The sequence below is a fragment of the Piliocolobus tephrosceles genome, chromosome X (assembly GCF_002776525.5).
Source record: "Piliocolobus tephrosceles isolate RC106 chromosome X, ASM277652v3, whole genome shotgun sequence".
Lineage (NCBI taxonomy): Eukaryota > Metazoa > Chordata > Mammalia > Primates > Cercopithecidae > Piliocolobus > Piliocolobus tephrosceles.
The window spans coordinates 88,288,003-88,313,165 of record NC_045455.1 but is presented as its reverse complement, the minus strand read 5'-3'; the positions used below and the strand labels follow the sequence as shown (position 1 = coordinate 88,313,165).

Here is a 25,163-nt window from a genome sequence, read left to right as displayed (position 1 = left end):
TAAGGTAGATTGCCCTCCCCAATGTGGTTGCATCATTCAATCCTTTGAGTGCCTGAAGAAAACAGAAGGTGGAGGAAGGAGAAATTCCTTCCTTATTTTCCTGCCTTCCTGCTTGAGTTGTGACATCTCATCTCCTGCCCTCAGACTGGGATCACTGGCTCTCCTGGTTCTAGATCTTCTGACTGAGAAGGTCTGAATCATGCTACTGACTTCCCTGGGTTGCCAGCTTGCAGACAGCAGAATGTGTAATTTTTCAGACTCCATAATCACGTCAGCCAATTTCTCATATATTGGTTCTGTTTCCTTAGAGATCCCTGACTAATTCATTAGTGAAAATGAAGCTGGTATTCATTTGAACTAGACTGTTACAAACTAGGATGTTAACTGTAAGCCCCAGCGTAACCACTAAGAAAATAATTTTAATTAAAAGAAATGACAGGGGAATTAAAATAGAATATTAAAAATATTTAACACAAATGGAAGAAATGGAGGAAAAAAGAAATAAGACATATAGAAACAAACAGCAAAATGGCAAATGTAAAGCCTACCTTATCAGTAATTACATGAAATTACATGAATTAAGCATCCCAATAAAAAGTCAGTGACTAGCAGAATGGGCTATGAGAAACATAATCCAACTGTCTACAACAGACACACTTCAGATTCCAAGACATAAATAAACCAAAAGACAGAAAAACGTAACAAGATACGACAATTATAAACAGAAATGTACCAAACGGCCCAAAACACATAAGCAAAAAATGACAAAACAGAGAAACAGACAAATCAACAATAAATCTTTTGATACTTGACTTTCAATACTAGTAGAACAACTAGACATGGAACCAGAAAATTGACACTTTAACACTATAAACCAGTTAGACCCAATAGAGACAAGGAGCACTCCAACCATTAACAGCAGAATACACATTATTCCCAAGTACACACAGGACATTTTCCAAGACAGACCATGTGCTAGGCCATTTTTAAAAAGGCATCAAGGCTGGGCATGGTGGCTCACACCTGTAATCCTAGCTCTTTGGGAGGCCTAGGTGGAGGATCACCTGAGCTCAGGAGTTTGAGACAAGACTGGTGTAATATGGCAGGACCCCATCTCTACTAAAAATACAAAAAAAAAAAAATTAGTTGGGTGTGGTGGAGTGCGCCTGTAGTCCCAGCTACTCAGGAGGCTGAGGCACAAGAGTCACTTGAACCCAGGAGGTGGAGGTTGCAGTGAGCCAAGATCGCACCGCTTCACTCTAGCCTGGGTGACAGAGTGAGATGATGTCTCCAAAAAAAAAAAAAGGCCTCAATAAAATTTAAAGGATTGAACAATACACATTATGATTTCCCATTGCAATTAATTCAAAACAGATCAAAAACTGAATTATAAGAGACAAAACACGAAAACTCTTCGAAGAAAACATATATGTAAATTTTTGTGACTTTGAATTGGGCAATGTTTTCTTAGATACGACACCAAAAGCATAAGCAAACAACAATGAACTTCATAAAAATTAGTTATTTGTTCTTTAAAGGATGTAGGAAAGTGCAAAGACAACTGACAGAATGCGAGAAAAGATATGCAAATCATATATCTGATAGGGGCCTAGTATCCAGAACACACAGAAAATTCTTACAACTTAGCAAAAAAGACAAATAATCCAATGTAAAAATGAACTAACGATGTTGAGCATGTCACGTGCTTACTGGCCATTTGAAATATCTTTCCAGAAACATCTATTCAAATCGTTTGCCCATTTAAAATTGGATTTTATCTTTTCATTTCTAAGAGTTCTTTATATATTCTGGATACCAGACCCTTACCATATACATGACTTGTAAATACATATTATCTGTTTTTTCACACTATACATGAAAAAACAATACCAATAAGAATGTGCTAAACACAAACTTCCCTCCAAGTTAAACTGCGAATTTAAAAGTGCAATCATGCCTCAGCCTACCCTGATCCCTCTTTTTTCTATTTTCCTAGACCATCATCTAAAGCAGGGGTGTCCAATCTTTTGGCTTCCCTGGGCCACAGGGGAAGAAGAATTGTCTTGGTCCACACATAAAATACACTAACACTAAAGATAGCTGATGAGCTTAAAAAATAAAAAATAAAAAATCCGAAAAGCCTTCCTGGGTTGCATGTGGCATGGGTTGAACAAACTTGAACTTAAGGTTTCATAAACATCTCATGAACAAGAAAAGGTCTCAGCAAGGAAAGAGGCTTCTTTAAAGGTTTTCTATGGTAAACTTTTTATAATGGCATTAAATTGTAATTTTTAAGAGGAAAAGTAATTCTGAACTTTGCCATAAACTAGGGCACAAACACACAATTTAGAAACAACAACAATTAGCACTTACAATTACCAGAGCCTTAAATGTTAAATCATTAAGGGTGGGTTGGAGATGAGTGGTAGAGGGCAGGAGGAACGCTATATAGCTGATATTGCTTGGCAGAATTTCAAAGAAACTATTAAAATGTTACATATTTAGTACAACATGTGGAACATTTTTCAAAGGCTTTATTTCCCTGTTCAGATAGAGACTGTCCATGTCTCTTAAAATTCGTTTCACTCATATGTAGTCAGTTAAAAATAGTAATTTTATTTAAAAATATTCATCTTTCATAAATATTTAATCCGTAGGAGAAAAATGTTTGCTCTTCTCAAATCAAAACACATTTGTTAAGAGCAGAATTTCATTCAAATAGGAAGGTGAACTTACATGTGAAATTATCAAATTTATGCAAACTACTGCTAATGTTCTATTTCTACCAATAATTAAGAGATTCCTGTAAACCCTAAAAAGCTCAAGAGCAAAGGCACATGACAGCCATGCAACTTTTATACAATGACTCATTGTTGCTGATGCTAAAATTCTATGAATTTCAATGAAACTTAGAGACTTATAAATTTCTAACAAGTGAGATTTGTATACTGAGAAGCCACAAATAGTCATAGTAATCATATTCTGTGCCTCACAACATCATTCTGTTTGCCAGTTTATGTTGGTTTTAGAACATGGCTGCAAATTTTTTTGACTTCCCATCACAAGGGGAAACCTACGTCCCCTTCCCTTAGATATGGGTGGGTTTACGATGCTTCCAACAGAGAAGGGCTGCCAGGCAGCTTCAAGGCTAGATCACATGAAGCCATGCAGCCTACTAGACACTGAACCACTATGTAAGAATTTTAAATACCCCGAGACTGTCATGCTGGAGGGGCTACCTGTAGCCCCTCCAGCTGACAAGTCTCACACACCGAGTCGTTCCCATCAAGGTGCCAGAAATGTGAATGAAGAAACCATCTTGGAAGTAGACTCTCCAGTTACAACTCTTGCAGTCCCTGGCTTATGGCTCTTTCTCAGCTGTGGCACACATAGAGATAGCAGAGACAAGCCATCCCTGTTGCATCCTGTCTGCATCCTGACTCACATAATCAACAAATGCTTGTTGTTTTATGTCAGTATGTCTGGGGTGGTTAGTTTCTCAGCAATGAATAACTGCAACATAGATCAACAATTTAATTGGACTAACATGAGATGACTGTCAACTTTGGGCAAATAAACTGAAAGACTAAAGACATGGTTCTGTTTCTAAAGAAATCTACAACCCAGCATTAGATTCTAACTTGCAGAGACTACCCAACACCTAGAAAAGCATCTGGCACACAGCAGATTATCAATATTTGCTGAATAAACAAATGAACTACATTATTTAGGATTGAATGTTGTATAATATACATTTCTACCTTAATTTCAATATTCTTATTCAAGAGAATAGAGAAAGGTCAGGCTGTTCATCACTATCTGTTCAAATGGCATATAAAAATCATATTACATTTTATAATTTTTTTACATTTATATACTCAATAATCACTCTTAGCTGTCTGTATCAGGCAAACCACCACTTTCCAATCATCCATCTTTTCATTGTATCTTTCATACTACAGGCGTAAGATACTTTGGAAATGATAAAATTGGTAACTTCGATATTAATAAGCACACCTGGAAAATGAAACCTTCAACTGGATATAACTGCTTAGCCTTTACTAACATGTAAATGAAAGGGCAGTCGGCAATTCCCAAGGTTTTTAACATTCACATTATAAATGGTTTGATAAGAAACACTAGCAATACTTCCATTGCAAATTAAATTCTTGAACGCATGTTAATTAAAGGAATATTCCTAAAAATCTGTGAAACTGTTATCTTTCAGCTCTCAAAGTCATAAGTAACTGAACTGACACTTCCCTCAGTTCCTCTAACATCTCATAACTGATGTTTATAAAAGTTAGAAAAGAAGCCTATATCCTGAAAAGAACAGTTCTACTGAAAGCAGCAGCCTGAAATATTCTTCAGCCGTAACTAGTCCTGACTCAGACTAGTATATTCAAAAGACCAGTATCAGTTTCCAGGAGGCCTCTGCCATCATGTTCAGATTCTATGCTTGCTGGTTACAGAAGATATAAAAAAATGTAACGTTACATTATTACACGCATTTTCAAAAGTCTGTCTATCCTACTCTATCTTACCTCCAAGTTTTAGACAGCACAGTTTAGATTTAAGCACTCTATAAATCTAAATGTTTCTAACATTTTAATAACATCTTCGTTTTCTCCCTTGTTTCTCATGTCTTAATTAAATTTGATGTTTAGAAATAAATATCAACAATTTGTTGATACAGATTGAATGTGTATTTCATGTGCACATAAATGAAACTTTTTATTAGAATAGTAGAATAGTAAATAAGAACAGTAAAGCTTGAGTCTAACTACAGCATTAGCTAACTCTAAATTTTTGTGACTCAGTCTCCTTATTCATAAAATGAGGGGGATTAGATAATCTCCTTCAAGTCTATGATTTTATGTGTGAGTGTAACAGCAAGCCATTCTATATCAGACTTACACTCTTACATCTAAGTCCAGTATGATGTAGTATGCATTGTTTTTCACAGCACTCGAGATTACTGCAGATTTATACTGTACAACTGGCTGAACTTGAAATTTAGAAATCAGTATTTATTTCTGCCATTTTATGTGATTCTACACAAATGACGTATACTATAACTCTTCCTAAGTTAAAAGATCAAGTCTTTCACCAAAATCAAAACATAAAACTCACCAAACAGCTAAATAAATTACTTAACCTTTTAAAAAGCTTTTATTAGAACAGAAATCCCCACTAAATATTTAGTTTTCCAACTCCTAGTTCTTGTTTAGTCTAGTCCCTGAACCCAGAATCTTCACAAGATCTTAGCAAATAAAATCACGTATTTATTCCCATATTGCAACAAAATTATTTTTATTGGCTGCATAATATCCCACTGAGTTTATGTGCATAGTATTTTTTAACCCTTCCCCACTTTTAAATAATAGATTCCAATTTACCAAACTATGCACAATGTTGCACTGAACATATTTACATACAATTTTTCCTTCTTTTAGATTATTTCCTTAGGATAATATGCTAGATAAAAGATATACACTTATACAGTTTTTACAAACAAACTGCCAAATTGCCTTATAAAAAGAATCTATCATAATATCCTGTCATCCATTTGAATATATTGGTTTCATATTACAGCAGCAGAAATATTAACAGGTATAAAATAGCACTTCCTCACTGTAGTTTTTATATTCATGTTTTTGATAAATAATGTTAAATACTGTTCCATACAGCTTATTTATTGTATCTCTTCTGTACTTGATTTGCCAATTTACTTACTAGTGCTTTGGTTTGTTTCGTTTTAAACAAGTTTTTATGTTCATTTCAACCACCTTTTTATACAATCTGGAGTTACTTCTTTCCTATGTTTTGCTTACCTGTTTTTGAGATGTGCCTCCAGATCACAGCGTTGCATTACATCTTTGCACACTGAAGAAAATGGACATAAAACTAACAATTTGTCTAGGAGTTTATGAACTAGAATACTAGACTTCTTGCACAACTTAAAATGAAGTCTTTTCCGGTCCAATGGACAGAAATCTTTCTCTTGTAAAAAGTTTCTGAGGCACTTGTAGCAGAATGTATGTCCACAGGGTGTGTCTAGTGGCTGCAGCAGAGGCTGAAGGCAAATATGGCAGACTAGGTCATCATCCACTTCGTTCTGGTAGTTGTATAAGTGGTTTTCTCTTGTCCAGTGCTGTTGGCCACATTCAAAACACAGGGGGTTTAGAGAAGAAGAGGAGGTCTGTTCCACAGACGACATCTCATCACTTGTTGTTCCCATTTTGAATCAATTCTGCATCCTCATGTGTTAGACTTCCACTTCAGGCTTGGTTTCCTTTAACACAACAGTGTTGTATCTGACTAACATCAAGGTGTGTTTTTCTAGATAAGTAAAACAAACACATTAAGAAAGGTAATTTATATCAATCAAGGTAGGTTAAAACTATCAATATAATATCACTGGTTAGCTTTCTCTAGAAAAAAATTAAAGGTTCAATCAGGTAATAAATGAGTCATAAGGTGGTCTTGAACTCCTGGACTCAAGCAATCAGCCCTCCCAAAGTGCTAGGATTACTGGTGTGAGCCACTGTGCCTGGACCCCACTGTCAAGTTCTTGATAAAAAAAAACAACTTTTGATGAAAGGTAAAGACACCATATATTATATAGTGTGACATAAGAAACAACTGATTTGTTTTACTGACTGACATCCCCAAATATGTCACTGTTCAATGGTAGTTTTAAAGCCAATTAATAGTGCTAATAGTAATGCTGTTTGAGGTATATAATACATTTGCATGTCATCCTAGACATGCTTCTTTGCTTCTGATTGAGTTTATGCATTTACAGTACAATACCAAAGACTGTGTCTTTGAAATGTAGTTTCAAGGATAATGCAGAATCAACGAACACAGGAACAGAAAACCAAACACCACATTTTCTCACTCGTAAGTGGGAGCTGAACAGTGAGAACACATGGACACAGGGAGGGGAACATCACACACTGGGGCCTGTCAGGGGATGGGGGGCTAGCGGAGGGATAGCATTAGGAGTAATACCTAATGTAGATGACGGGTTGATGGGTGCAGCAAACCACCATGGCACTTGTCATACCTATGTAACAAACCTGCACGTTCTGCACATGTATCCTAGAACTTAGAGTATAATAATAATAAATGACCTTTGCTCAGCACTATGGGAAAAAATGAATTTCAAAATATGTATGATTTGAATACTCTCTCCATATATAACAGATTATAGAAAGATACAGCTGCATAGCATATATAAATAACAGTGCAAACGTTGAAAAGTACAATACTATTTTATTCCACTAAAAGAAAAAAACCTGCCAAAATTCAATTAAAGAAATAAGATATGTTATACATTTCAATTTCACCTCATAGTATTCTGTACTTCGATTTGGGCTTGCTTACTCAGAGCAGCAGTATGTGTGTGTGTGTGTGCATCTTTTTTTTTAAGTTTGATCTGTTGCCCAGGCTGGAGTGCAGTGGCACCATCTTGGCTCACTACAACCTCTGCCTCCCAGGTTCAAGCTATTCTCCTGCCTCCGAGCAGCTGGGATTACAGGTGACTGCCACCACACCTGACTAATTTTTGTATTATTAGTAGAGATGGGGTTTCACCATATTGGCCAGGCAGGTCTCAAACTCCTTACCTCAGGTGATCCACCCGACTTGGCCTCCCAAAGTGCTGGGATTACAGGTTTAAGACACCACACCCGGCCCTCCAATATAACTCTTACAACAGCCTCCTCCAGGGTAGTGCGAGCCTAGCCAGGAATGCTCCCCTCACCTAATGGTTTCCATCTTCCTGCTGCTGAAGGATCAGGGATTTAATATTCAACTCCAAAGGCAGTAGCTCTGTATTTCTTCTTCTGTAAATATTTACATAAGAAGAGCCTCTAGAATGTACCAAACATTGAACATCGAGAGAGAAGAGGTAGGGAGAGGACAGTTAAAACCCATCATTAAAATTCAATTTAGTAAGTACTCTAAGAAAGTTATGCACAGGGTGTTATGTGAATATGGAGACACATGAAAAGAATTGGCATCTAACTCTGGCTTTGTGGCCGGAAATAATTTCAAAAGGGAAAAAAACCATGGGACTGCTGAGTTGTGACAGGAAGTATCAGCCAGAGAGAAAAAACGGACAAGGGCATCTTGGGTGAAAAAAAGCATCAGCTAAGTTGCAGGAGCTTGAGGGTAGATAGCACATTCAGGGAATATGAAGCAGATAAAACTGTGTGGCAAAGAAAACACACTTAGGGGAGGGGAATTCTAGAACTTAGTGTGCCTGCCACAAGAACCTTAAGAGTAGGATTCCATGTTAAGGCTACTAGCATTTCTATTTCAATAACAAAATTCTCCAATCACATATATGTATTTCCTTATTTATTTAAAGTATTCATTGGAAAAACAACGTTAAAGTAGGCCAGGTGCAGAGGCTCAAAGCTGTAATGCCAGCACTTTGGGAGGCTGAGGTGGGAGGACTGCTTGAGTCAGGAGTTCGAGACTAGCCTGGGCAATATGTAGGACCCTGTCTCTACAGAAAAAAAAAAAAAGTAGTTAGGCATGGTGGCATGCGCCTGCAGTCCCAGCTACTCAGGACGCCGAGGTGGGAAGATCCCTTGAGCCCAGGAGTTTGAGACCAGCCTGGCAACATGGTGAGACCCTGTCTCTACAAAAAGTAAGAAAATTAGCCAGGCATGGTGGCGCATGCCTGTAATCTCAGTTACTCGGGAGGCTGAGGCAGGAGGATTGCTTGAGCCCAGGACTTTCAGGCTGCAGTGAGCCAAGATTGCATCACTGCACTCCAGCCTGGGCAACGAAGTGAGATCCTGTCTCTATATAAATAAAAATTTTAAAAGAAAAACAACATTAATGTTTTAACAGATTTAACAACTGCCATAAATTAGGAGGTGGTGGCATAGGATTCAGGCGGGACAGGTGGCCTCAGATAAATTGTGTTTTGAAGAACTAATAAAATAATACTAGCAAGGCTGGGCATGGTGGCTCACGCCTGTAATCTCAGCACTTTAGGAGGGTGAGGCGGGTAGATCACTTGAGCTCAGGAGTTCGAGACTAGCCTGGCCAACATGGTGAAACCCCATTGCTACTAAAAATATAAAAATTAGCTGGCCGTGGTGGTGGGTGGCTGTAGTCCCAACTACTTAGAAGGCTGACGCAGGAGAACTGCTTGAGACTAGGAGGTGGCAGAGGTTGTCGTGAACAGAGATCATGCCACTGCACTCCAGTTGGGTGACAGAGCAAGACTTGGTCTCAGGAAAAAGAAAAAAAAAAGGGCCAGGCGCGGTGGCTCATGCCTGTAATCCCAGCACTTTGGGAGGCCGAGGTGGGGGGATCATGAGGTCAGGAGATCGAGACCATTCTGGCTAATACAGTGAAACCCTGTCTCTACTAAAAATACAAAAAAAAATCAGCCGGGCATGGTGGCGGGTGCCTGTAGTCCCAGCTACTCGGGAGGCCGAGGCAGGAGAATGGCATGAACTCGGGAGGCGGACCTTGCAGTGAGCCGAGATCGCACCACTGCACTCCAGCCTGAGCAACAGAGCAAGACTCCATCTCAAAAAAAACAAATAAATATAAAAATTAAAAAAAATTTAAAAAATAATAATACTAGCAGCCTGTAAACTCCTATCAATACCAACATCAATAAACCAAACATTTCTCGCATTTTATAATTCATGCTCTTCTCCTTTTGAGCATCATACCTTTTAATATGCCAGAGCTAAGTGCATGAGATTAAGGAAACATCATGTATCTCAGCCAGACAGTCGGGTTCAAGCTAGGTATTTTAATACTGAATTTCTGCAGATTCTTGTTTCCTACCCAATTAACAAGAACTACCAATTAGCAAGAATATTCACTTATTTTTAACTCCTCTTTGTGATACTGTTTATTCTAATTTTTCTTTTCCTCAAGAAAAATACAATTCTAGCTTCCCACATGATGACTAAGAAAGTATTTAAGACGATTATATTTTAGCTACTTTCTAAATCTCTAAATAACTTCAGTTCTTTATTTTCATTTTATCAAAACACTTTTCATGAGGAAAATTAACATGTTCCCACTTAGTAACAGTGGTCTATCTCAAAGAGTCAACATAAAGAATAAGTATGTATATAAACTTATTCTTTATGTTGACTTACATAATTATATATGTATATAAGTATATATAAGTATATATGTGTATATATAAGCATACATGCATACGTGTATATAAGCACATATCTGTAATATAAGCACATATATGTATGTACGTGTATATATAAGCACATATATGTATATATGCACATATAAGTATATACACACATGTGTATATATAAGTACATAATATATGTATATATAAGTATATACATACACATATGTATATAAACACATATATGTATCTATGTATATATAAGTATATAAACACATATATGTATACTTACATATAATATGTAAGTATATATATTATGTAAGTATATACTTATATGTAATTATATATAAGGCAATATATGTCTATATAAAACATCTATAAGTTCAGATATATATACACGTGTATATATATACACATATATACTGCTGTATCCAGCAAATCATAGGCGCAATGTGTTATCTATTATTAAAAATAGAGAATCAAATGTTCAGACAGATTTTATTATTTGTGCAAAGCCATATACCATATAGTTACTTAGTAAGAAAGAAGGAAGATAAACCCAGTTCCTTCTGGCTTTAAAATAACACAATAGGAAAGATATTCCATGAAAGCTTTAGAGTATGAGTTTTGCAAGGAGAAAGGCATCCTGACCTCACTTCTCTAAGTCCCAATTCCACCCCTCTTCTGCCAGTTCAGGCAGATCTTTCTCTTTCTGCTCTGTGTGCAAGTTGGCTGTACTGCCTTACACTACTCTCACACCGGGGTCCCTCACTGAACTATCAGCTCTAAGTGAGCCTCCCACAGGGGAGGAGCTCAATAAATGTTGAATAACCAACTGGGTGACAATAATGCTTTCTCTTAGCAAGTTTAGGTAACAAAACTACATCTATGTATACAGGAAGATATGCCCACGTTCATATACGCTTGAGTTCAGATACTATATATCTGTGAACAGTGTGAAATATTAAAGTACAAGTTAAATGTCTCAAACATTTCCTAAAATACAACGTGTAGCATAATGCGCATCTTTTCTAACTGTATAATCTGTTTAACAGTATTGCTGGAATAGTAAAGAGAAGGAAGCTGTTAGCTTGGGTGGGATTATTACAACACATTTAAAATAATATCTTGAAAAATAGCCAGTGCAATAGGAAGACAGTTTACCACCTAATTCCAGTTAAGATTGACATGCTTGATCTTCCTGGTTTAATATCCAAAAGACTCTCGGAAAGAACTATGGTTTTCCACCATCAGTTTGCATACTCCAAAACTATGTCTTACTCAGTTCATTTCTCTTAATGTTACTCCTGACTCAGATTTAAAGGGTCTTCACTGGCCCTAACCTAAGAGATCCAGCCCAGGGAAAAACATGATGAGCTAAGAGTTACCACCAAAGGTTAGACAGGAAACAGATGTGGTTCCCTTAACTCATCGGTACCAGGGGTCTAAGAATACCCTCCCTCTCGAGTCCTCCTGGTCCATCTTCCTCATTCCTTAGCTTCAGCTCAAATTCTGCCTCCTCCTACTCTTGAGTGCTCCCCCTTCCCTTCTGTTCCTGCTGCCCTTTGCACATATTTTCCCTTCAGCAATTCCTACAGTGCATGTTTGCTCATCTGCCTCCCCTCCTCTTTGAGGGTAAAAATAGTCTTTTTAATCTTTTGTATTCCCAATTCTTAGGACATACTAGGCATTTAAAAGATTGTTCTCAGGATCATACATGATCTTGAAATGCAAAAGAGTCCTGATATGTATAACTATACTGATATATGAGGAAATAATGTGCATTTGTGGCACTTCAAAGGAATCAACATACGAACCCAGCCCATTAATTTACAAATGCACAAAGAATAAGGTAATACTCCCTTTAATCTTCAAAGCGGTAAGGGAAAAAAGTTTCCTTACTTGGTATCAACACAAGAAAATTCTCTCATTGTATATGTCACATATCAGCTTTGATAGCTGCTTTTGTATAAAGCAGTGCTGTCAAACTTGTTTGACTTCAGAATCCTTTTATCCACTCTGGACAAGTTTGGCAGTTTCCTTAAAAAGCTCACACAACTACCATATAATCCAGCAACTGCACCTTTAAACATTTATCCCAGAGAGGTGAAAACTTACATTCACACAAAAACTTGTGCACGAATGTTTCTAACAACTTTTATTTGTAATAGCCAGAAACTACAAAACAACTCAGATGTACTTCCACTGATGAATGGGTAAACAAACTGTGGCACATCTATACCACAGAATTTTACTCAGCAATAAAAAGGAATGAACTATTAATATAAACAACAACCTCTGTGAATCTCCAGAAAATTATGAGCGAAAAAAGCCAATGCTAAAAAGCTGCATACTGTATATTGTTCCATGTACACAACATTCTTGAAATGACAAAATTATAGAAATGGATTAGTGGTTGCCAAGGATCAAGAAGGGTTGGGGCAAATAACAGGGCAATGCAAGGGGCTATGTGACAATGGAAATTGTATCAATGCCAATATCCTAGGTGTGATACTGTATTATAGTTCTGCAAAATGCTACTATTGGGGGAAACTGGATAAAGGGTACATGGGATCTCTCTGTATTATTTCTTCTTACAACCCTAAGTGAATCTACAATTATCTCAAAATAAAAAGTTTAATTTAAAAATTACTGAAGTTCCCAAACAGCTTTTATCAGTCTGTATTTATTACATTAGTAATAAAAATTCAAATATCCATGTTAATAAAAAAAAACCCAGTAGGTTAACATTTTTATGGAAAACAACTTTTTTCAAAACAAAAAACATAGTGAGAAGAAATATATTATTTTACATTTTTGTAAATCTGGAGTCTCATATATGTTTCTGTTTTTAATCTGTCATGAGCTCACATGTGAGGTCTGGAAAATTCTACTAGACATTTGTGCAAACAAGAGTGAGAAACGCATTGTGAAAATAGTTTTGACCTTGTGGATTCAATGAAAGAAACGGAGGAAAATGACTGATACAGAGCACTGAAGAGTTCTAAAACCCTTCTTTCACAAGAAGTACTAGTCAATAACCAACAATTTTTTTGGAAAAGCAAAAACTGAAAATGGAAAAATGCTTGATTGAGCCTTGCTATAGGAGTCTGTCTTTCCTGGAATAAAGTTCTTTCCCCAGAGCCTTTTCCTACTGGAAGAAGTGTATCTGGGTATTTAGCTGCATAGAAATATTTACCATATCATATGGGAGCTTCACATAAATTTTATTCTATAAACTACTGGCTATAACTATAATCTATTGGCTTTGCTTAAACAGTAATTAATCACACACACAGAGGGAGTTTGAATTTAGCTCTAAAACATGATTCTGTATCTGTTTATATATAACAAAACACTGGTATATTTACCTTTTAGTCTCAGTATTTGCTCTTTTTTTTTTCTTGATAAGTTTAATCTTTTAAATACTCTATATAAGGGAGGTCAAATTGTGGCTAATAGAAAATTTAAAATCTTAAATGCCCTTCACCTTTTGTTCTCCTAATTTTGAAATTCTCCTAAGCCATGATGAAAAAGGTTTTTTTAGTGCAAAAGGATGAAGGCAAAAAGCAAACTGGGTTACCTGCCTAATTCCTACACCGAGACAGTTATACTAAAGTTATACTTTCAAAGTTACACTAAATCGTGTTACCTTAATTTGGAAACAGAATTACATAAAATTATTTCAAAAAGGACATATATTAAATATCACGCTAAACCTTTCCAATAACATCTAGATGAACCTCTGCTAATAAGAAAAGACCGTTGTGGAAAGAACTTTACTCCAAAAAGAAAGACTTCTCCAGCACCTCCAACATGTGGGCTTTCTTCAACAGCAACACTCTTTACCAGCCAGCTGAGCTGGGGCAATTTCTTTCTTTCTTTCTTTTTTTTTTTTTTGTGAGATGGAGTCTTATTCTGTGGCCCAGGGTGGAGTCCAGTGGTGCGATCTCAGCTCACTGCAAGCTCGCTCCGCCTCCCGGGTTCACGCCATTCTCCTGCCTCAGCTTCCTGAGTAGCTGGGACTACAGGCGCCCGCCACCACGCCCGGCTAATTTTTTCTAAGACAGGGTTTCACCGTGTCAGCCAGGATGGTTTCCATCTCCTGACCTCGTGACCCGCCCTCCTCAGCCTCCCAAAGTGCTGAGATTATAGGCGTGAGCCACTGCACCCAGCCAAGTTGGGGCAATTTGTAATTATTGGATAATGCCCCAAATTCACAAGTGTCACATAATACATAAAAGTCGAAGGATGACAGGTATGAGAGGAGCCACAGTGTTCACTGGACAGTCAAAAATCCCTGCCCTTGTGAAGTTAACGTGTGGGTGGGATGGGGGAGAGGATGGAGTGTGGAGGATAGACAATATACAAGAAGAAATGAAATGCAGTATTTTAGATGCTGAAAAGTTTTACAGAGCAAAAGAAAGCAAGGTAGGGAAGTCAAAGGACAGCTATTTTAAACAGCATGATCAAGGAAGAACTCACTGAGAAGGTGGCATTTGAATTTAAAACCAAAAAGAAGTGTAACTAGAAAGCCATGCAGGTATCTGGTGTAAAAATGTTTGTTACAGAAAAATGAAACGATAGGTACAATGGCCCTGAGGCGAGAATGTCCCTGGTGTGTTCAAAGAACAGTAAGGAGGCAAGCACAGATAAAACGAAGAAAGCTCAGAGAAGACAAGACATCAGAATGGTAACTGGGCTTACTAAATCTTGTAGGGCCTTAAAAACTTTGGTTTTTACTCTGAGTCAGATTTTAACAGATCATTGGCTATGCTGAAAATAATCTGAAGGGGTCAGAGGCAGGAGCAATTAAAAGCCTACTGAAATATTCTGAGCCACAGATGGTGGTAGACTGGACATGATGGTCATAGTCGAGATAGTGAGAAATTACTCAAGTTTGGATATATTCTGAAGGTAGAACCAATACAGTTTGCTGATTAATAAAACGTGTTCATGGGCTGATGGGAGGGGGAGAAGTCAAGGGTGACACCAAGATTTCTTTTTATTATTATTATTATACTTTAAGTTCTAGGGTACATGTGTACAACGTGCAGGTTTGTTATATATGTATACATGTGCCATGTTGGTGTGCTGCACCCATTAACTCATCATTTACATTATGTGTATCTCCTAATGCTGTCCCTCCCCTGTCCCCCAACCCCACAACAGGCCCGGTGTGTGATGTTCCCCTTCCTGTGTCCAGGTGTTCTCGTTTTTCAATTCCCACTTATGAGTGAAAACATGAGGTGTTTGGTTTTCTGTTCTTGCGATAGTTTGCTGAGAATGCTGACACCAAGATTTTTGATCTGAGCAACTGGAAAGATGGGGTTAGCATAACTGAAATGCACAAGTCTGTAAGAGAGCGGGTTTAACGGGTATGCTTAGGTTGGAATATGTAAAATTTGGACTGCCTGTTAGATTGCTAAGAAGAGACACTGAATAAACAGTTGCACACACAGGTCCAGTACAAAGACAAGGACTGGGAAGATGATATAAATTAGGAGACGCTGGTGTAAAGATGGTATGAAAAGTCATCAGACTGAAAAAGATCCCTAAAAGAGTGAGGATGAGTGTAAGCAGCCAAGAGAAGGGCTGATTCAGGACTCTGCCTTGGCACCTTTCTGAGGGATGAAGAGGACCAGGCAGAGAGGAGTGGTCATCGTGACTGGAAGAAAATTAGGAGAGTATTGTATGGAGAAAGAGATAAAGTGTTCCAAGGAGGAAGAAATAATCAACTGTGTCAAATCCTGTAAGCAAGTAAAATAAGATTAGGACTGAGAATTAAGCACTGGATTTAGAAGCATGAATTCATTGGTGACCTTAATAGAGTTTTGGTGGAGACACTGGAATGAGTTCAAGTGAGAACTGGAAGGGAGGAGTTAAGAGTATAGACAATTCTTTTGAGAAAATATGCTATATGAAAAGGGGAAATCTTGTATTTTGGTAGGAAGTGGACAATCAGAGGTGACACCATTCCACCCCATTAACAAAACATTTTTCACCCCCATGTTTACAGGTTTATGATTTGCATCTATCTACATCCTTAATTCCTTTCTTCTTTTGTCATATCTCTCCCTCTCCTTTCCAAAAGCTAGTTTCTCCTCCACCTGGGCTCATCCCTTTGGAAGCCTTTGTCATTTATCTCATCTTCCTTCAATCTCTAACTTTCTCCCCATTGTGTACAAAAACATTCATGTCTTATCAACTTTAAAAATAAAAACACATCATTCTTCTACAATGGTTACCCTTTCCCTCACCTCCATTTCACTTCCAACAGTTTTGAAAAATACCATGCTGCAGTTGTCAACTCCTTACCTAAAAGGGCTTCTACCTCCATCAGCCATGAGACTAGTTTCACTGTGGTTATGAATGTCTAACTGCTAAACCTAATGGCTCGTCTCAGACCCACACACTACTTTATCTCTCTTCAATATCACTGACGTCTCTACTTGAAACTCTCTGCTGCCTGAAACTTTTTTTTTTTTTTTTGAGATGACGTTTCACTCTTGTTGCCTAGGCTGGAGTGCAATGGTGCAATCTTGGCTCACCGTAACCTCCGCCTCCCGGGTTCAAACGATTCTCTTGTCTCAGCCTCCTGAGTAGCTGGGATTACAGGCGCCTGCCACCACGCCTGTTTTTTTTTTTTTAAGTAGGGACAAGGTTTCGCCTTGTTGGTCAGGCTGGTTTCAAACTCCTGACCTCAAGTGATCTGCCCACCTCCGCCTCCCAAAGTGCTGGGATTACAGGTGTGAGTCACCACGCCCAGCCTGCTGGCTGAAATTATACCATTCTTGTTCTGGTTCTCATCCTATCTATCACTCTTTTGTAACAGCTGTCCAATTACTTCCTTTAGACAAACCCCAAAAAAGTCAAATTGTTGGGCCAAAGTGAAAAGAAGTCTTCAGATTTACATTACCAAACTGCCCTCCAAAATGGTGAACAAAATTTGAATTCCCACTAGCAATGTATAAATGTGCTTTTTCAAAATTGTTCTAAGCCTGATTTTCTTTTTTTGTAAATTTTATAGTTGAAAATATTTCATTTTTTTAGTCCAGCTAAATTAAACATACGATTATTATCCTTAGTTATCTTGTGAAGTGTCTGTTTATAACCTTAGCCCCAGTTCTTATTGAATTGTACTGTTTTTATCAATTGATTTGAACTCAATATATTAAAACAGCAACCCTTTATCACATTATTACAATCACCTCTCCCAAGCCTCCTGTTCACCTTTTAGTTGTCTACCAGCATAAAGACGCTGTCAGTTTTCATGTAATTGAATCCACCCATTTTCCCCTTTGAAGAGTTCTTCCACCACTCTTATCCTCTTCTTCATAATGATGAGATAAAGATTTGCGGCTATTTTCTTCATTTGTGTAGTTTGTTCGTATAATAAAAAATTTTTTATCATCACTTTATTCTGGTTAGTATGCAGTATGAGAATAGATCTAACTTTATTTTTCTCCCAGTTGTTAAAGTATATCTGCCTCACACTTGTGTTCAAACACTGGGTCTTTATTTCCCTCTAAATGATCTGCTTCCTTACAGCACGTCTATATTCCCAGTGTCCCATAACTAGAACCAGAGGATCCCCTGTTTCTCTTTCTCACTCCCTGCCTCATTTTCCATTCCTAGGCACCAAGTTCCCCTTGATTCCACCTCCAGAATGTGGCCTCCCCTTTCTTCCATTCCCACCACCACTCTCAGTTATTTGTTGCATCTACTCTTTTAGCAAACTCAAAAGGTTTTCCAGTCTTTTTTCTGCCCTACCTTCCGTCACAACACTAGTATCCAAAAAGCAATGATACTATTTTCCCTGCCTAAATACTCTTCTGTAGTCCCCAACTGCTTCTACAAAATTAAAGCCAAATTCTTCAACCTTGCAATCAAACCTTCCCAGATCCGACTCTAGTTTCACTTTCTGACACAAGTCTACACATTTGTGCTTTGGCCACACCAAATTATTTACAACTTCCTGACCACAGCATCCTCTTCCCTGCCTGGAATGTCCTTTCCTACTTTGGAACCCAGGGCATTTCCTGCAGAACCCCCACCCATTTACTGGCCAGCTCAGGCGAACTCTGCTGTGAAGCTCTTCCCAATCCACCCAAACACAAGCTCTCACTATGTCCCTTCCACCGCCACTTATCACAGTTATCGTGCGCCTCACTGCAGTGGTTTGCAATCACTTGTTTGCATGTGTCTTCCCTACAGACTGAACGGCTGTTAAAAGACAGAAACCAAGTCTTAGTTATTCATCTCTATACCCCCATGCCTGACATGAGTATGTGGTTAATAATAAACCTGAGGAAAGGGAATATGAATGAACAAATGAGTCCTCAACTTTTACCTGCCTTACCAATCCTACCAATTTTGTCTCTAGAATTCTTATTCCCACTACCTCTGTTCTAACTCAGGTTCCTGTTACTTCCCAATTATCTTCTAATTGCCTCTAGTTTCACTTCCTCATCACAAAAGGTGATCTCTTAACAAATAACTAAGACTCTATCATATCTGTCTCTATGTCCACCCGCAAACCCAAAAACCCTGTGTCCTAGCCAGCTGTCACTTCAAACCATTCATTTAAACCATTCGAGTCTCTCTGTTTCCAATGTTTGTTAGTCTGTCTCTCGTACCTGGATAGTATCCTCCACTTTTTAGTTTCTCTGCCACCTCCCCTAATGGTATCTGCCACTTGTTACTTCATCCTCTTTTCTCCCTGCCCCCCAACAACATACTTAAGAGTTGTTGCTGCTAATCTGCTGTAGGCTGAGTATTCAGATACTCAAACTTATTGGAAACCATATGCTAAGAGGAAGCCAACACTGAGGCTCAGAAAAGGAACAAGTAGGTGGCCTCAGTGCAGGGTATTAAACACAAGTATCTATGGTGCTCAACCATCTTTTGCATGTATAGCTGACCTTTGAATAACACAGGCTTGAACTGCATGGGTTCACACATATGTGGATTTTTTTCAATGAATTTATTAGAAAATTATTTGGAGATTCGTGACAATTTGAAAAAACTCACAGATGAACAGTATAGCCTAGAGATATTGAAAAAATTAAGAAAAAGGTATGTCAAGAATGCATAAAATATATGCACATTTTGTCATTTACTACCATAAGACATACACAAACTATAAAAAGTTAAAATCCATCAAAATGTATACACACAAAACTGTACATGGCACCATTCACAGTTGAGTGAGATGTAAATATACAGTATTAAATTATAATTGTTTACAGATTCGTTATTTATCATGATAAACTTTGTTTTTAACAAAGCCAAATCACCGTTATTTCTAAAACAAATTATAACAGAAAAGATGGTGAACAGGAAAAGATCCCATGGAGGTGTATGTTAAACATACACATACGGCCAACCCTAAACCAATTCCATTTCACAAATTTTATTTTCTTAACTTTTTATCTCTTTTTCTTCATTCTTCCCTTCCTGTTTCAATATTACGTTCTTTACTCTCACCCATGTTTTCCAAACAAAATCTTTCACAAAATCTGTAAGAAAATCTCAAGTGATCTGCATATGATTTATGAAAATATACCTTTGTCTAAGGACATTTGTACACAATAAGACAAAGCTAAACATTAAAGGAATGACTCTTTAAGACACTGCCAAGGAAATATAATTGAATAGAGTTAACTTAACAAAGAGGTTTTCTCAGTTTACCCCCAATGTCATAACATACAGTTAGATGTCTCTATGTAAACTTTAACCCACCTGCGTAAGTGTCTAATAGAAAGTGCTTCTGAAGGTTGCCTTTCACTAAGTAGGCATTTTCCCCTCAAAAAAAAAAAAAAAAAAAAAAATAAGGCTTACGTTAGCCTCCCTGTTTTCTCTAGTCTCAATCATAAACTTCTTTATCAATAGATTACTTCTAGAGAGAAAAACCTCTAAGGCCTATGCTTATCAGAAATCAATCTGTCCTTTTGTGGATGGCCAACTTCATTGAAATCTATCTGCCTAATTTCACAATAAAAATGGCACTCAAACAGGCCAATACTTTGAGAAACACAGCAGTTTACAAGTCCTGCTATGACATATAGGAGAGGCAGACATCCAATATAAGGATATCTGGGTCAAGTGGAATAAAAGAAGCAAAGTGTTATGCAAGTATGGGGAAAAGAGTAATTTCTATTGCAGTAATTTGGAAAAGTTTCTTGGGAGAAGTACACTGGCTCAGAAACAATAGGAGGACTCTCAATGGGCAATTATGGGGAACAAGGAACAACAGCTTTAAAAATTGGTATTTCAGGAATAGTTGATGCACTCTATGTGGGTATATGCGTGCAAGGCGGTGGATGGACAGAAAAGAGGGTCTGGGGGCTGCACTAGGTACAGAGAGAATGAGAGGGTTCCTGAATTAAGAAATGATGTGACTAGATCCATGTGTCTGGGTAGGCAACTCTGGCAGCAGAGTTATGGCAATAATGAAGGCGGGGTAAAACAGAAAGTTACTGCAGTGACCAAGATGACTGGTAATGAGAGCCTGAACTAAGGTAATCCCTATGAACAGTCAAAGGAGGAATGGCTTTGAGCAACATTTTAGTATATAAAAGTTTTAAAAGAGAGAAAGAAGCAAGAGGGTAAGAAAGCATAGACATATCAAAGAAAAGAGAATTACAAGGGAACTTTCTTCATATTTCCCATTAAATATACCTATATTCCCTACAATTCAAAAGTAGTTTCTCATAAATATAAGAATTTCCTGGTATCTCCAAAAGCCAAAACTTAATAATCCATTTACTATTTTACTCTATAAACTGTACTGTTGAGAAATAAAATGTCTTTCAATTTACAACAAATGTCCATCATCAGCAGGAGCTGCAGCCTCAGGCCCTAACCTTCTGCTTTGAAAAACTGGGGCACTGTGCTAAACAATCTACAAAGCTTCTTCCAGCTCATTCCAGCACATCACTTAGGGGTCGGAGCGGGTAAGGGTCTCAGCACTGTTTAAAAAAAAAAAGACATGATCAACACCTACAGCCCACATCTGGCTGAAACATCAAAGTCCAATTACCTAAAGAAAAACAGTGCAGCTAGAAAAAGGTTGAGACCTAGGCCTCTAAAATTAGAAGTGAAAAAACAAGAACACAGGACAAGGACAGAATATTAGGATTTTTATTAAACAAAAGGGGATGAGACCGAAGTCACAAAATCATACACAGTCTAAATTAAACAGGGATTAACCCATGGGGTCAATTTTGACATATAAAGGGAATAGATTTGGAGACGGAACTATAATAGCTATCATTTATTTAGAACTTACTTGATATCAGGCACAGTATCAACCAAGATGGAGAATTAACAGATTTAATCCTTAAGATAACCCTGAGTTGGATACTATTCTCACATTCCTCTCCACTTTTCAGATGAGGAAACTGAGAGTAAGGCCCAAGATCTAAAGCTAATAAGGGATGGAAACATGATTCAAATCAGGCAGTCTGATTCCAGAGCTTTAATTTTAAAGCATAAGCTGTACCTAGTACTTAAAGTATAGTAAATATGAGCAGGCCGCACAGACCGAAATATATACATACCTATACATACACAGTACATACATACACATACATGTACATATACACATACATATGTTTACATAAACAAGTGAATGACAGATCCAAGGGTAAGTTACCCTCTATCGTTAACTTTCCAGAAGAAAACATATATTGCCATCTACATGGGGGCCAAAATGCTAGATGGACCTCATTTCTTAGTCACACAAAAAATTTGCCACAATTTTGTATTTTCACTTTTAATTTTTACTGTAATAAAATGGAGGCTTCAAAATTGACACTACTTTTTATATCCATAAAATTCAAATAATTATATGCTTCTGTGTTCAGATATCAAAATCAATTTGAATGAACATAAAACTGAATAGCATCTCAAATTCTGAGTTGCCCATCAATCTCTCTCAAAGCTGCTTGGAAAACATTCACTTACATTTGTCATGGCACACAAAATTTGTACAGTGCTTTGAATGCAACCTTTGTATACAAAAGGGTCTATACAGAAATGTTTTAACCAAGCTTGAAGCTTTTCTCCTAGGGCTTTAAGATACAGATACCAAAAGGTGCCTTTGTTTACTCATTGGGACAACACTGTCTTCTAAGGCGACTGACCACCACTTTGTAAATTAGTGCCTCAAGATCTGGAATCCCACTTGGTTTTTCTTGCCAATGGCTCTACGTGATCTGAATAATTTGGGATATAACTACCTCTATCTTTATCTACTAGCATCCTCATTGCAATCTGAACTTATGATTCTAGCAAAAGAAATTCACTTATGTTACAGACAATATACGAATGTTCTAACCAGGTAAAGGTCAATTAGCGATCCATATTTACAAAGCTGTAATTAGGAAGTAAGTTAGGGATAGACAATGTAAAGTAAAAAACAAGCAACAACAAAGGTATTTTGTAAGAACAGAATAGCACCTGTACTTTGGCAACTCTTTTACTTTCCTCCAGATTATTTTAATGGAAGGGACGAATTTCAAAGGCACCCCAAAAAGGCAAATATTCAGCAACTTTCTCTCACATCAAACTTTTACACTTTGGATCTCAAACTTAAGAAACATACATCTAAATATTTAAACTTGTGGGTCTTGGCTAACAATGGCAGCAAATATCACCCAAAGAGTATTACGCCAATCCTGAAAATCTTTTGGTTGCTGTTTCCATGGAAACAGCCTAGATGAAGAAAACCTAAGAGTAAAGAATAATACATTTTTTAAAACCACTTTATCTTGTTTTCCCCTATCAGTTAACCAGCATGGCACATAACAGGCACATCAGCTACGTACCAGAAAATTCATGACTCATTCAACAAATACGTGTTGGTTATCTGCTGCATGCCAGGCACTGCATCGGAGGATAGGGTTACTTTGGAGAGCTCACAGAGCTTAGTCTACTACAAAGACATTTCCTAGCCAATGACACAAAACGATCCCATTCTTTGGTCGTATTAGGTTTCTGAAATCCAGTGTACATTTTACACTCACATCACTTTTCAGTTGGGACTAGCCACATTTCAAACCCAATGTCAGCAAAAGGCTAGTGTCTTGTTTTGGACAACACGGGTACAGATATTCCAATGGGGATGAAAAGCATCACATCAGGAGTTAAGTCGTTTCCTCAAAGAATATAAAATCTAACCACTATACATGCAAAACATATACGGTACAGAAACATAACTGCAGAATCACTCAGTAAGTAAAGAAATCAGTAGGAAGCGTTAATATATAACATATTAGGTGAGCAACTGTGTGTAGAATTCTTTCAGCTGCAAATGATGGAAACCCTGACTGAAAGTGGCTTAAGTAAAAAATAAGATTCGTGTGACTGACTCGGGGCTTTCTCCCAACCCTGCTTCCTCTAGATTGGGTTCATTCTCAGGCTTCATGTGGCAGCTAGTTCCCAGCAGTTTTAGGGGCACAGTGCTAGACCCCATGTTCTGCTTCCACAATATTGCCAACAAATGCCCCAGAATTATATCTTCCTATTTCTAATGGCTGGCTTGGTCATCGGCTACACTGAACCAATCACGGTAGCCAGGGACATGTGACGCTTTAATGGGCCAGAACTGGGTCACTTCTGCAACAAGGCCTCAAGTCAACCTTCCCAGAATCACACAGACTAAATAAAGTGGCTTAACACTGATAAGCCTGATGTATGGCTTATCTTCCTTTAAGCATATTACTTGACTGCTTCAGTTGATACTCAAACAATCTGGAAGAGTCTTATAAAGTCCATTTTCAGTGACTGATTCCTTCACAGCTCAATTTATTCGCTATTACTACATGCTGGACATTCTACTAATTGCTTTACAAGCAGTATTTCATTTAATCTTTCCAACAAACCCTATGAAGTAGTTACCATCACTATTACCATTTTATAGATGAGAAAAATGGGGATCCAAGGGATTAAAAAAAAACTAGGCTATCAGTGATTGGAATGGGATTCAAACTCTAGTTCATCTAATTTCAAAGTCCACATTCAGCAGAACCTGAAATTAAGAAAGTCTTAACTGTTCCCTCCCTCCTCCCCATCATTAAAGAAAAAACAAGAAAGGCATTATATAAGCAACATGTGATGCAATTCCACAGAAGCCACATGATTTATATCACTCTATCTGCAGACATTGCTGAGTAAACTGACAATAGCCCCAAAGAAAGACAACCACATTAATAAACTAGAATGATACTTCTCCAAATTCTAACTCCTCAAATAAGGCTATGATTTGGTGTAATTAACAGTATAGTTAAGTTCTCAAAAATTGGCAGCCACAAGCTCATAAATATCATTGAAGCAAAGAGAAACAAAATAAAGTTTGTAAAATAATGTATCATGCAAGGACAATGAAAAGTTCTATTACTAATATTTTCCCAAAAAATTTTTAAAATTTTTATTTTTAGAGACAGGGTCTCAGTTCTGTCATGTAGGGTGGAGTGTAGTGCTATAATCATAGCTCACTGTAGTCTTGAACTCCCGGGCTCAAGCGATCCTCCCACCTCAGCTTCCCGAGTAGCTAGGATTATAGGCATGTTGAACCACTGCACCTGACCTTCCCAACAATTTACTATGAACATTTTCAAACACACTGAAAAGTTCAACATTTTCAGGGTAAACACTTGTATTTTACAAGTCTACCATTAAGATTTAACTATATGTGCTTTGTCACATATCTCCTCATCCTTCCCTGTTTTATCACTTCATGATCTTCAAAGTAAATGCAGAAGTCAGTACACTTCTAAATATGACAGAATGCATATCAACTGAAGCTCCCCATTTGTTTACATTTGGCTTTTGAGGTGGAATTTAAACACACAAAAAAACTGTGCAAAACTTTTTTTTTTTTTTTTAAGTCTGCATTTTGCCATGTTGCCCAGGACTCAAGCAATCATCCTACCTCAGCCTCCCAAGTAGCTGGGATTATAGGCATGTACCACCACACCAAGTAAAATGTGCGAATCTTAAGTCTATATTAGGCCAGGCG

The 25,163-nt window shown here is 37.6% G+C and overlaps 1 protein-coding gene across 3 annotated transcripts in view; it reads right to left on the bottom strand.

Annotated features, from left to right (window-relative positions):
• LNX2 (ligand of numb-protein X 2) overlaps nucleotides 1–25,163 on the bottom strand; it is a 74,533-nt gene that overhangs the window by 29,981 nt on the left and 19,389 nt on the right. For all 3 annotated transcript variants that reach the window (XM_023208735.3, XM_023208734.3, XM_023208733.3), the window contains one exon: nucleotides 5,835–6,342. In XM_023208735.3, coding sequence (XP_023064503.1) covers nucleotides 5,835–6,241 — 407 coding nt within the window. In that variant the 5' untranslated portion in view covers nucleotides 6,242–6,342. The remainder of the gene's footprint in view (nucleotides 1–5,834; nucleotides 6,343–25,163) is intronic.